The sequence below is a fragment of the Gopherus evgoodei genome, chromosome 23 (assembly GCF_007399415.2).
Source record: "Gopherus evgoodei ecotype Sinaloan lineage chromosome 23, rGopEvg1_v1.p, whole genome shotgun sequence".
Classification (NCBI taxonomy): Eukaryota; Metazoa; Chordata; order Testudines; family Testudinidae; genus Gopherus; species Gopherus evgoodei.
The window spans coordinates 2655543-2669133 of NC_044344.1; the positions used below are offsets into that span (position 1 = coordinate 2655543).

Consider the following 13591-nt stretch of genomic DNA (forward strand, 5'->3'; position numbering starts at 1 on the left):
AGGTCGTCAACGTGCAGCAGAGCCAGCGCAGGATGTGCTCGGCCCTAGCAAAGTAGCATGAAAGTCCCAGAGCGTTTCCATGCATTGCACATGCCACGTGCAATCTCAAAGAATTCACCCCGTGCAGCGGGCAGGCACAAGTCCTCAAAAAGGGCACTAGTGAAACGTAATTTTACCCATAGTGCAGCCAGGGGTTGGATGTGATTCTTCTTGCCTATCACATCAGGGGCAGGCAATTTGATTTTGTGGCTGGGCCGGCAAGTTTTCTCTCTGACTTCTGTGGCCCCCATCACCATAGCGTCCAAGGCCACTCTCAATCTGTAATGTATTTATCCTCATAGACTCTCTGTGCTGCAAGGCAGAGCTATTCTCCCCATTTCACTGCTGGGAAACTGAGGCACGGATAGGCTAGGTGATTTACGGGGGTTGGTGGAGGGTCTAATGGCTTATGGTCACCTGGTTGGAGTTAAAGCCAGGGCAGGTGTGTGGCTTAATGAGGGATTAACGGGGAAGGCAGGAGCTCAGAAGTAAGGTGCAGGGTGTGAGTGAATTAGTATAGAGGTCAGAGCAGCCCGAGCCTGCAGCCCGGGGGCCTCAGAAGAGGCGTGTGTGAGTTTTATTTGTCCTGCAGTTTCTCTCGGGCATAACCGCCCTGGGAGGGAGGCTAGTTAAGGTGCTGAGATGGCCCCGGGGCTCTGGGTTGAGTTTGCAGCCTTGCCACAGAATCCCTGTGTGACCCCGGGTCAGTCTCCTAGGCCAGAGATTTCACCGGAGCTCTGCTCTCATTTAGGCCCCCAAAGGAGTGGCAGAGCAGAGCCCCGTGTGTCAGGCACAGAGCAAGCGCCTTCAAAAGTCTGTCCCCAGCTGTGAGAGTGAACCCCACTGCTGGCAGCAACAGTGGGAGAGCAAGGCTTAGCCACTGGGCCCTGTGCAGAGCCGGGTTAGCTGACACGCTGGTGAATGTAGCACCCACCATCTCCACCATGGCGGCCTCTCTCTACAGCCATGGGATTGTTCCTCAACAACTCTAGCGTGTGTGTGTGTGTGCGTGTCTTCTGTGCCTCGGTTTCCCCATCTGTAAAATGCAGCTAACTGCACTGCTTTGCCTTGTCAGGATGCGGTGAGGCACTCAGATAGCACCGTGCTGGCAACGCCATAAGAGGGCAGCTGAATGAGCTGGAGCAGGGGCATATTGACAAGGAACGATGAGGAGCGACTGTCAATGATGTTCCTTTGCAACACATTCCCCTGGGTTCTTGCTGCAAATTCCTTTGCAAGGAAGAGAGTCGAGGGGGGGCTGATGTCAGAGAGCAGATTGCACAAAGTAGCGATGTTGAGTGAAGACTTTTAGGGATGCAGTGGCCCCTGAGAAATCATTTCTGCAAAGGCCCTGGATACGCCCGTAGATTTTCTGGTGTGTCGAATGAAAAGAACAGTGTGTGGGTTTGAACCTTCCACTCAGGGAGAGTTTGCAAAATCCACCCTGTGTTCATGGGAGATAGGCATGGCTGCTGCTAATTCTCTCTCCCACGTGCTGGTTGAGAATGTTAGACTGGCCCTCTCGGCCCCGCATAGCATATGGCATTGGTCACAGTCAGGCTGTTGTTTTGAAGTCACACCTGCCGCTTCTTGGTGCCAAAAAATTAGCCAGGAACATGAGCTAATATTAAACCCGTCTGATAGGCAGGAGCTTCAAGACAGCCGGCAAACAGCTGGGTTAAAGTGATGACCCGGAAACAGCCAATTAACAGGACCATTCTGAGTTACAATCTTTCCTTTCTTTTTCCTTTGGCGGGAGACCTCTCGGACACAGTGTATCCAGCCAGGAGCTGGTCGCAAGGGCTCTGAACGCTAATGAGCCGGCTCTGGGACAAGCTGGTGACAGAGCCCCGGCCAGGACTGTCTTTGATAGGGCGATTGCTGCTTTTTAGCAATAGCAAGGAGAGGAGCGTTTGGGGAAGGGTTGAGGCGTGAGAGCGAACTGCTGTTTTTAGTTTTAGTCAGGGTTTCTCTAACGGACTTGACAAGCTTCCAGCAGATTCCCCCCCAGCCCCGTCACTCTGGCAGGCTGCAGCACCTTTCATGTTCCCCGGCTGAAGTGCCTCACCCACTAGGCAGCACGCTCGGGTAGGTCTGAGTTGCAATGGCAGCGTCAGATCAGCCCAGCCCGGTTCTGGCACGTGGGCCCCAGCCAGGGCAGGTGTTCTCTGCTGCAGCAGGCCTGGCGTCACTGCGTACAGGTGAAAACCTTATAGCCATGAGTATTGTGGGCTCTGACATGCTTTATGGGGCTGTTGAGCCAGCTCCCTTTTGCGTGTTTATCTAAGCACGGCCTGTTTTATTTTAAAATTGGTTTCTCAACAGTAGACAGATTCACCAGCCCAATTATACTGAACGTCTGCCTGTGCTTTGCCTAGGGGCCTGGCACCCAGAAGGCAACCAAAGCGTAACTTTTGTGCGGACTTGTCCTAGAACCTGATGCCTTCGAGGCCCTGTTGTTTCTTACAAGAAGCAGTGACTGCAGTCTTTGCAATTCCCCGTCCTCCGGGAGTCAGCTACTCACTAACCACACGATGTAAGACATGTCAAATGAATGACAAGGAAACTCTAGACTTTTAAGAGAATTTTTTTATTACGGAAGCAAAAAAATATTCCATCCTATTGATGCCTTTAAAAGTAGCGCAAGGAATCAAAGGCATGACAAGATCCAACGGCTAGAAGCAGGAGCTGGACACATTCAGGCTAGAAACACGGTGCACCATTTTAATGGGGCAGGTGATTTACGACTGGAACAACTCACCCCGGGGCCCAGTGGATTCGCCGTCGCCCGAAGGCTTTAAATCAAGACTGGGCGTCTCTGTCTAAAAGCTGCTGTAGCTCAGCCAGAAGCTGTGGGCTTGATGTGGGAACAGCTAGTGAAATCTGGCCTGCGCTGTGCAGAGGTCAGAAGATCATAACAGTCCCTCCTGGCCTGAGCATCTAGGAATACTTGGCGTGCGTGTTCAGCCCTCGTCTCTGGCGCTGGGCTCTGAATCCCCCATTGTACAGTTCTTATACCTCCGCAGATGATGAGAGTAGCGAGGGTTATATTTCATGTGCTCTGCCCCACAGCTGAGTTGGCCTCATGTCTCTTCTGGGGCACCTGCTTTCAAAAGCAGGAAAGAGCTGAGGGATCGACAGTCCCATCCCCATCTTCACCAAGCGTCATCCCCCGCCAGGCAGCACGGCCTTGGCCAGTTCCCATTTTAAAAGCCAGATGGGCTGGGCTGGTGAATGAAAGCAGTGCTCGTTTGTGAACGAGGGACTGCGGCAGAGATCACGCCATTGTAACTCAGCACACAGTGATTGCGCACGGCCCCCTAGTATGTGGCATTTCACTGGCCCTTCTCAGTGGGGATCCCAAAGCAAGTTACAGACATTGACTAATTGAGTGTCACGATCCCTGTGCTACAAATGGGTAAACTAAGGGACCGAGCAGTTAAATGATGATGTGCTAAAAGCCAGACGAGGCAGTAGCAGAGCTCGGCATGGAACCCAGGAGCCCTATCTCCTAGCCCCCGCCCCCCCCAACCACTAGACTCTCTGTTCCCCTCCCAGAGCCAGGACTAGAACCTGGGATTCCACTCTCAACTTCCAGAGCAAGAAAGCCGGTTGTGTGAGCACACAAATCTGCAGAAATCGATTTCTTAACATTAGGCTTTCTTAGATCTGCTTAGAAACACAAGTGTGTGGACAGCCACAGCAATATACTAACCCAAACATGTTCTCTTTGGGGTGTCCCATGAGCCCTGGAAGAGAGGGAAGTGAGGGAGAACAGTTCTGGGATGGACACTGGGGTGCACGTATTTGAGAGCTCTTGAATAGCTGTAAGAGCTACTTCGGTAACCACAATACCCCTGCCCAAATTGGGACAACGGACTCGACCCAACTGCTCCCCTGCCCCAGGCTTTGGCTGCTTTTGCTGCTGGAATGCTCAGCCCATGATCTGATCAGCCAGAAATGCACGGGTGCCTTGTAACAAGGCGCTTCACGCTGCACACAGATATCACCACGCCGGTTCTCTGCACGGTTACCAATGCTCCAAGCATCCAGCCACGCCTGAGAATGGGCGAAATCCACCCTGTGCACACGGCCAAGCACGGGGCCTGTGCACAGGTGAGCTGGAAGTGGTATGCAGGAGCCAGAAAGCCCATCCCGCCTCACACGCCCTTTGTCCATGAGTCTGATGTGATCACTCACTTGGGAGCAGCCAGATGTTTTTTTCTTTAGTCAGGTACAAACAGAATGGCTGTTTAAGGAAGACAAATAGAAGCATCCGCCCTTTGCTACAGGCATCAACATGTAATCATCACAAGGGGTTCTGTGCTCTCTGAGATGACTGTACATAACCCTGCCTTCCTTGGGGCTGCTCTCGTTAGGCTGGGGGCAGGGCATTCCGGCTGCAATTAGAAGCCAAGTGTCCCCATTTCAGAGAGGGGAGCTAGGAATCTGCTTCTGCGAGCTGCAATGCAAGGCCTGGCCTTGTGACATGGGAGAAAGGGGCTCCTCAAAACCTTGGCAGGAAGCGGCTCTGTAACATTCCCTGTTCCTTGGCTAATGGCCACACAATACCTGCAGCCCCAGGGGGTCTATAAAGAAGGGAATTAACCACAGCCCAGGTCTAATGAAGCGTGGAGGTTGCATCTAAGCACTAGCACTGGAAGAGCATCATTGTGGGGCAGAGGGGGTTATCTGAAATTCCCATCAAACACAAACTCTCTTTGCATTTGCAATTGTCGGTTGCGCTCACTTGTCATGCCTAGATCGTCAGTTCCCCTGGACAGGGACCGTGTCACCTTCGGTGCCTGATCCTGACTGACTCCGCGAGGTGCTGTCAGAATATGAGGCTGAGGTTCCGAAAGCTACCTAAGGGATTTGGGTGCCCAGAAAATGGGAACTGTGCATCAAAATCCCCTAGGTGGTTTGGAAATTGCAGCCTAAATCCATAATAATTCTCCTCTTATGTTCGGCTGATGAACCTGCCCAAATACCTTATTGTCAACCCCTCCCATTTTTTTTCCAGAGATCAAGTACATCGAAATGACCCCCACTCGAGCCAAGAGCCACGAATCAATGCAGGGCTCGGCCAGCCCTTGCATCACTCCGCTCTCCATGTCACCCCAAGGCAGCTGCTTCCTGCTAGCCCGGGACAACTGCACCCCTAATGGCAGTCTTGTCTTCTCGAGCCCCTCCAGGCCTGACAGCAACCGGCCAGCTCCTCAAAATCAGCCACCCACTGGGAGCTCCCCCCAGACCAGCTACAGAGCATCTGAATGTGTGTCCATCCCGCAGCGTGGTCAGAAGGACTGCATCTCCTACGGGCCAAATACTCTCCTGGCCACCTCTCCTGGCCTGGAGAGTTTGCGGAAGGCTTTGTACATTGGGCGGGCTCAGCAGAGAACCAGCAGGGTCTCCATGCTCTCCACGAGCCCGGGGTCGGATACCAGTTACGTGCTTGGAAGGTAAATCTGCCTTTGTGATGTCTGTGTATTGAGCCTTGGCTGAGAGTTTCTCCGCCTTTAAGGAGATGGCCCTGTTCAGATGCCAGGTGGATGGGGATGGGCAGTAAGCTCTTGGGGGGATTCAGAGCCTAATATACCACCAAAGAGTAGCGCTGCATTCTCCTGGGCAACAGCAGAGGCCCTAATGCCCACCAGTGCCCCCGTCCCACCCTTCCGCAAGGAGCAGTTCATGTCCCAGGAGAAGACTGGAGAGTGGGAGCAGAGGAAAGGACAGAAGAGGGAGCTGGCTCTGCTGGCACAATCCCACAGTGCTTTATTCCCCCCTGGGGTGGAAGTGAGCTTTCATGCTGTGATTTGATGTCACAGGAGCCAGGCAAGGTTCCCCCCACCCCCACCCCCAGACAACCTCTTATTTGGCTTGCTGCACAGTGTGTCAGCTGGAGAACAAGCCCTCCAATCTCCCTGTACCTTCTGCTTTTCTTCTGCAGCAGCACCCAGTCGCTTCTCAACGATGACTCCGACTCTTACCAACCTGCGCACCGATCAGCGGAAAACCCCTTATCTGTCGGCTCCTTCGGCAGCCCTTGTCTCACCTCCCCCAGCGTTCAAGTCGATCGTTTTGGAGATGCCTTTAGCCCAGGTTCCAATTCCGGCAAAGTGAACAACTCTTCCTCCCCACCACTCCAGAAGGGACACGCCAGCAGCTGTCCCCCATCCATCGTTAACTCCCTGGCTGATATCCCCATACTGCTGGTCAACGGATGTCTGGAACATGGCGAGACGTCTCCCAGGATGGGCAAAGACTTCCATGGTTCCGTCAAGCAGACAGTTCCACTCAGTTCCAGCTCCTCCTCAGGGATAAACAGCTTGAATAAGACCTCTTCTGAAACATCTCTCTCCTTCTCCCCGGACGGTGAGTTGGAACCACTCTCTGTTTCAGAGCGAAGTTATCCAACACTGAGAATCCCATCAGCTTACCGAGGTGGAAAGACAGGATGAAACTGGAGACTGTGTTTCCACTTCCAATCAAGCTTTCATTTATAAATGGTTAATAAGAGACTAATAGATATTATAGATATGATAAGTTGTGTCCTTGAGGATGATGACTTGTCATCAGAGGTGTTAGAGATGGTTATAAGTCATGGTTGTAAGCAACCTGTTAGACTTGCTAAAGTTCTAGAATGATTGCTCAATCATTTATTGAAACATCTAGTCATCATTTTAAGGCTTCATAAATTGGAGCCCCAATATACTGTGTGACCAAGATGGCATATAAATGAAGACTCTCCTGCAGAAACTTGTGTGCCGAAATGTCTAGGAATTGTTCATTTTAAAAGGGTCAGGGTGTTAAAAACATCTGGTAATGATGAGGTTCTGTAAAATTATAGGGTCCCATCCTCAGCTCGTGTGACCAGGGTAGTTTCTTTGAAGCAAATGGACCTTTGCTTATTTACACTGGCTGAGAATGTGACCCATAATGTTTTAATTTCATCCTTATTTCAGTGCTAAGACTTTTTTGCCCCCCTTTGTGTTTGGAGGCCATCTAAAGATATCAAACATTTGGGAAACATGAGGTTCCTAGTTCAAGGGTAAACAACTGGGACATTGTTCCCTGGAATAGTTTACGGGGGCAGCTCCTGGCAGAGATTTTTCATCTGGATTCTCATGGGAGAGAAAAGAGGGATGTCTCTTAACACAGTGCTCTTGACTTCAGTGGAGCTGGGCTGATACACACCAGCCGAGGAGCTAGCCTATTATCTTTCTGATCTTGACTGGTTTGCCAAGAAGAAAATGAAGTGGAGAGTGAATTATGATGGGAACTGGAGAGGAAGTTCTAACTGAAAGGCTGGAGCAAACATTTAAGCCCAAGATCAGTTAAAAGAGAAACAGTTTTTGTTAGGGGGATTCTCCCCTTAAAGATGCCAGGGAAGAGAATCCCTGGGATCTAAATACCTATAACACAGGCCTATGCCTCTCTGCAAAGAAAGAGGTTCGTTCATGTGTCATGCATGAGGGAATGCCACTATCTCTTGCAGGTTCCTCCAAAGATGGTGAGCCAACCATGAAGTTTGTGATGGACACATCAAAATACTGGTTCAAGCCAAGCATTACAAGGGACCAAGGTAAAAGGAGAGGAGAGGTCGCTAGGCCTATCCCATTCCCAAATCTACCCTTCTGCATAGCTCTTAGAGAGCTGCTTGTCTCATGGGGTGGCAGAGGGCCAGCAGAAGCTCTATGCATCACTTAGGTCCCATAGTGACTTATTTCCCAATTGCATCCTAACCCAGTAAAAGCTGGTGTTACAGAAGTGGAAGAGGCACTCGCCAGTCTAGAGATGATGCTCAGGAAACATCAGGTCTTCACGCTGTCTGTGCTGTCTAAGTTGAGGAGAATACGCTCCCCTTTCTAATGATCAGCTGAGTCAACTTGATTTTGGAAAGGGCCGACTGTATTTTTCAATTCCCAGGATAAGAATCCTGGCTGAAGTCAAATGCTTCTTGAATCACCCCTGTGCAGTGACACCATTCTGGTCAGGACTTCTGCAAGGACAGAGCCTGGACCTCTGCACTGAAAAGCTCAATGAGGCTCTACTGCCTGAGGCAATAGCTAAAGAAGCAGGTCCGTTAGTTCAGAGGACCTAACATTAACAGTCTCATTAAATGGGTATATGTGGTCTAGCCACTAACGGGAGACAAAGCACCATACTGTTAGCACGGGTTGCAGATGCATGCAGGAAATACTCATGTGCACCCTGAAGCCCACCCCGCTGCATGTCACTATCCCTCGGGAACAGTTACAGTGCTAGACAAAGGGAATGCTGGGTTCAGAAATGCCGAAATGCCGCCTGCATTGCATGGGTAACCCTCTCCTGTGTGCCTTCAGCAATTCAACTTTTGAAGGAGGCGGAACCAGGCGCTTTCCTCATGCGGGACAGCACGTCGTACCGTGGGTCGTTTGGGCTGGCGATGAAGGTTCTCAGCTCACCATCCGGCTGCAAGACAGGTACAGAGAAGCCTCGTAAGAACACAGAGCTAAACTCCCCAGGAGAATCGTATACGCCAGGTTCAACAGTTTGTAATGGAGCCAATAAGCAGTGAGAGTTTTGCTCGATTAAGGACCCCAGACTTTGGATCTTTGTGTAAAATTCACAGCGATGGGTCAGCACAAGGGCCACACATCACTTGAAACCTCAAACTGGGGCTGCGGGGGGACGTAAGGGTCTGTGCCTAATTGCCTAGGGGTGGCATAGATGCACAATTGAAATGGCATTTTGAAAATCCCACCCTGCAGTTACAACCCAGCCCAGAGGCATGCAGGGAAAGTGGAGGGTCAAAAACATGGTGGGCAGTAACACTGGAGATTGTGGTAGAGCCTCTCTTGCATTTTGCTTGCAGGTGATGACAGCAGCGACCTGGTCCGACACTTCCTCATTGAGTCATCTGCCAAAGGAGTGCACCTTAAAGGGGCCAGCGAGGAGCCCTATTTTGGTAAGGATATTACTGTCGTGGAGCGGAAGTTACGGGAGGAGTATTAGGTGTATTACAGTAGCACCGTGCCCCTGATCACATTTTGTGCCTGGTGCTGTACAAATGTGCAGCGAGAGGCAGCTTCAATGCCTGTTGCAGACACTTCCCAGCGTGCGTCGCATGACCAGTCAGAGCTGTAAATACAGTGGGTAAAAAACGTTAGACCAAGGCCACCATCTTCACTCAGGCGAGCTGAGATGAGGGGGATGGTGTTGGAAGGGCTGGGGAGCTAGTGGGGTCTCTTATTCCTGCCGTCCTGTTAGACCTCTCGCTGTCTCTGTTGCAGGGAGCCTGTCTGCCTTCGTCTACCAGCACGCCATGACAGCACTAGCACTGCCCTGCAAGCTGGCCATCCCCACACGAGGTACGGGGCCGACTTGGAGATCAGCAGGAAGAAATGCTGGGAGTTAGCGATCGGGGTAGGGTGTGGCTAGGTGGACATTGCAGGCATGTTTGGATTTCGCGGCTCACACCCCCGTTCCAGCAAAACCGGAGTTTGGAAGGGGGCACGTGCAGGGCATGGCCATTACCGCAGTGGGGATGCATCAGTGGGAAGAGGGGACAGCGCTGGTAGGTGGAGTCGGGTGTCAGGGAGAGGCATGAATGGTTGGCAGCTGTAAGTGCCACTGTGGTGAGGGGTGAGGAGAAAAACTGGCCAGTACCTCCCCGGCTGTGGGCAGAGCAGACGACATACGTTTTGCCCTGTGGAGCCGGTTTCTCAATCCTGTGCAGTGATGCCAGCCTGCTGGCTGCAGTTGTTAAACTCGGAGAGAGAGAGAGGTGCAAGCAGCCTCTGCTGCAGTCCAAGGGGCTGGGGTGCACATGAGCCCGTAGAGAGACCCGTGGGCTGGGCGGAGGCTCCGGAGAGCTGGCCCAGCAGCCACAAAGCACCACAATCTGCATCAGGGCTGAAAAGGTGGAGCAGAGTGGATGAACGAGGAGGGGTCAGATCATAGCGGAGGATGGGGACACAGACACGAAGGGCTTGGAGGAGGATGGTGGGGGATGTCCCTGGATCCCTGAATAGATGTGGCCTATTCACAGCGGGTGAAATTCACCTGTGTGCAGAGATCTTAAGACTTAACCGGTTCCTGGGCCCTGTGTGTCCCCTGAACAGAGGTGAATTTCGCCCCTGACCAAGCGTTGACTTCAGAGCTGCTTGCTCTCTCCATGCCTCACGGTTCTGTTTGTTGCTTGCACAGATTTTGCTGGTGGAGAAAAAAGCTCTGAGACCCCTCTGGAATCTGCAATTTCTGCAATGAAGAAAACTGCTGGTGAGAAAAGGAAAGAAACCAGGTTTCTTCTAGGCTTTATTTGCCGGAGGGACAAACTGTCACTGTCCTCCAGGGCTTTGGACTTTATCCCGTGCGGAGTGATTTCACCTTTAACACACCCGACACTGAGATTTTTTTTCACACTTGTGATAAATTCTGACACAAGTCACAGAAGCAGCCGAGGAGCAGCTGACCTGACCAGGACCCATAGCTTGCGGGAGTGGGAGGGGAGCAGTGTTGCCAGTTCGCACGATTTTATCACAAGTCGTGTGGCACCTGGTGTTTTCCTAGAAGCCCTAATTCCAGAAGTCAGGTGACTGCATGAGAATCTGGGCCTGCACTGAAGCAAAAGGCAGTAGCCAGCTCTCATGACTGAGGAAAGTTTGAAAATGTGACTCCCAACGGCTCAAACCTCTGAAGGTGAAGGAAAAGAACCTGACAATTGCTGCGTTATAAAATCTCCTGATTTTTAAGCCAATCTCCTGATTTTCATGGCCCGACTAATGATTTCTGAACACTGGGATTTGGTGGTCCTGGGATAGTGTCATTGCGGCTGCTTCGAGCCGCGGCGTAGACAAGCCTAGGGGGCTAATGGGAGAAGTATAGCAGGATATAAAGGCCATTCTCCTGTCCTGAGCGTGCAGTCAGTAATGGGTGCCCTGTGGGTGAAAGCACAGGATCAGGGAGAGAAATGTAGGATAATTATGATTGGTCTGGCAGGGGCTCCAGCATGCTAGGAGCTGTACAAACTCAGAACAAAGCGCTGGTCCCCTACAGTGCCCTGATCGTTCTCGAGGGAGGGGGCCGTAGACCCAGCGTGGCGCTGACCTTGGTTTTGTGCTGTTCCCTTGCAGCCTGCAACGTCTTGTACCTCCACTCGGTGAGCGTGGAGACGCTGACCGGCGCCTCAGCGGTTCAGAAAGCTGTCTCCTCCACCTTCGAACTGGAGACGCCGCCCACGCCCACCATCGTTCACTTCAAAGTGACCAAGCAAGGAATAACCCTGACCGACGTCCAGAGAAAGTAAGGACGGTCCTTTGGGACAGGCCTGCTGAGATACTGGCATTAGACTTCCTGGGGTGGCGCTTACGACAGCGCTGCTGTGGATTGATCAGGGCTGGCAGAGTGACTAGATTCCAGCGTGAATGGGCAGAGGGCTCCATAAAACCTCTTTATGTTAGTCCTGAGCTTCCTCTCCTAAAGGGGGGCAAAGTCTCCTCCCTTCTGTCATTGGAGGCGTAACCCCCAGGCTGCATTTGACTATTACATTTAATAGTATAGGACACGATTCCACTTTGAGCACAGCCACTGCAGTGCCCCGGCCCTTTGGTGAGGGGAGTTCGAATTGGGCGCTAAATTCCCACCACTGCTCAGCCGAGATGGATTGGAACCCAACCCTTGGGCCCCAAAGGGCTCGCCGGCTCATCAAGAGTGGTTGGATCCAGACGCCGCCTCTTAAAAAGCCTTTTCTTCTTCTTCTTCCCTGCTGCAGGGTGTTTTTCCGACGGCACTATCCCCTCGCTGCCCTCAGCTTCTGTTGCATGGACCCTGAGAACAGAAAGTAAGTGACACCTGCTGCTCTGCAAGTTGGGGCAGTTAAGTTATCCAAGGAGCAGGCTGGGTGCTGTAGTTTTCATTTGACCCTCGATGGAAAGTAACCGCCGTGTAGGCGCAGGATGGGATCAAGGACTGGCCCTGAGCAGAATGTCAGAATTGAAAGAACTGATCAAAATTCCAGATTTTCAGAAAAGACTAATCTGAAGTTCAGCGTTTTCCCCCAGTAAAAGTAACAGTTTTCTAGCTACACAGTAATTATACGCTGCTAATAAAATTAAATATCTGGGTTTCTCTTGAGAGTTTATTCACCTCTTTTCTTTCAGGTGGCAAAAGTTCTGCAAGTCTTCAAGGTAAGCCTTGGCCAGAGAAACCTCCCGAAAACGCAGGGGAAAAGTGGCTTTAGTTACAGGGCTCTGGGTGTATTTACAGACACATTTCAAACAGCGGCTTATAATTAAAAATTAAAACCCCAGTGCTCAGAGGAGAAACGAGATTTACAGATTTAGGAGAATGCACCAGTGCTTTGTAACAAACCCTTGTTCTGGAATGGAAGGGGGATACAAGTGCTGCCCATAGAGACCTGAGCTTTGTAAGATCTCGGCTGTAGCTGTCACTCTCACAGGGGTGAATTTCCCCCTAAGTGGAAAGAACCCAGCAAATCCCTAATCCTTCCGCCAGGTTTTCTCAGCACTCAGGAAGTGAGCTCCTCTATGACTCTACTTTGTGTACCAGAAATGTTCCATAGGCAGGAAGGTGACAGCGAGAAGCGCTCCCCCCAGGATGGTTTTTCCTTGGGAATGGGCCAGGTGGGGTTGCTAGTTCGCTCTGTGGCTAGTGTCAGCTGGTTCTCTTCCATTTCTGAGCGCAGGCTAACTGGGCCTCTTTTTGGTTTCTCTCTTTCTCAAAGGATTTTTGGCTTTGTAGCCAAAAGCCAAACGGATGCCGAGAATCTCTGTCATCTCTTTGCCGAGTACGACACCGTGCAGCCGGCTTCTCTTGTCATTGACTTCATCAGCAAACTCCTCCCAGAGCAGTAGCTGATGCAGACCTGCAGAGAAGCTGTTGCTGCCAGTACCTGGATGCCGCTGAGCCGCTTCCTGCCGTTCCGTTGCTGCCTTGTTGCATTTTGGCAACTGCTCCTATTTATAACTTTTGTTACGTACTTTGATGGCTGGCGTTTCAGAGGAAGGTTTTACACTCCCTGCTCAGTCCTGGGAGCCTCTGATGAGGAACTACATGGAAATGCGGAATGCCTTACCTGTATATATCGCAGCCTGCAGGAAGCCACAGCAGGTCAGATGGTGGATGAGTGTGCAAGAGGTTGGATTTGCCTTGCCAAGTTATTTGCTCACTCATGGGGGGTGAGTAATTTTGTTCTTTAACAGGCAGGGAAAATATTGGGGCCAAGATTTTTGATAGTGATGCCTTGATTTCTGGGTGCCCAATTTGAGACCCTTACAGGGGTCTGACCTCCCACCCTCCAAAAGTCCGGGTTAGCACCACCTGACCTCACAGATGTCTTGTGAGGATAAATGGTGCCCTGCTACAATGGTATCAGGCGCCAGGTGAGGACCTTCTGTAGACTGATGGGCCCTTCTCAGTAGCCTCTGGGTGGATTCTGCAATCAAGGCACCTACAATCACAAGCTGCTTCTGAAAAATCTTGGCTCCCTACATTTTCGTGACCAAAATGTAGGGCAAAGCAGATTTTTTTGGCCAGGGCTGGTAAATTT

At 51.4% G+C, this 13591-nt stretch overlaps 1 protein-coding gene across 1 annotated transcript; it reads left to right on the forward strand.

The window, feature by feature from the left end:
• Window positions 1–5070: 5070 nt before the first annotated feature.
• On the forward strand, window positions 5071–13268 carry TNS4 (tensin 4). Its single transcript, XM_030541433.1, has 11 exons — window positions 5071–5501; window positions 5990–6414; window positions 7538–7624; window positions 8385–8504; window positions 8897–8989; window positions 9315–9392; window positions 10231–10302; window positions 11157–11325; window positions 11795–11863; window positions 12183–12209; window positions 12767–13268. The coding sequence occupies exons 1-11, from the start codon at window positions 5080–5082 to the stop codon at window positions 12894–12896; spliced, it is 1692 nt and encodes a 563-aa protein (XP_030397293.1). The 5' UTR covers window positions 5071–5079; the 3' UTR covers window positions 12897–13268.
• The last annotated feature ends 323 nt before the right edge of the window (window positions 13269–13591 follow it).

Coding starts and splice junctions, on each gene's coding strand:
- TNS4 (XM_030541433.1), top strand. CDS start 5,080: ATGACCCCCACTCGAGCCAAGAGCCACGAATCAATGCAGGGCTCGGCC. Junction 5,502..5,989: donor ACCAGTTACGTGCTTGGAAG/GTAAATCTGCCT, acceptor TTTCTTCTGCAG/CAGCACCCAGTCGCTTCTCA. Junction 11,864..12,182: donor ATGGACCCTGAGAACAGAAA/GTAAGTGACACC, acceptor CTTTTCTTTCAG/GTGGCAAAAGTTCTGCAAGT.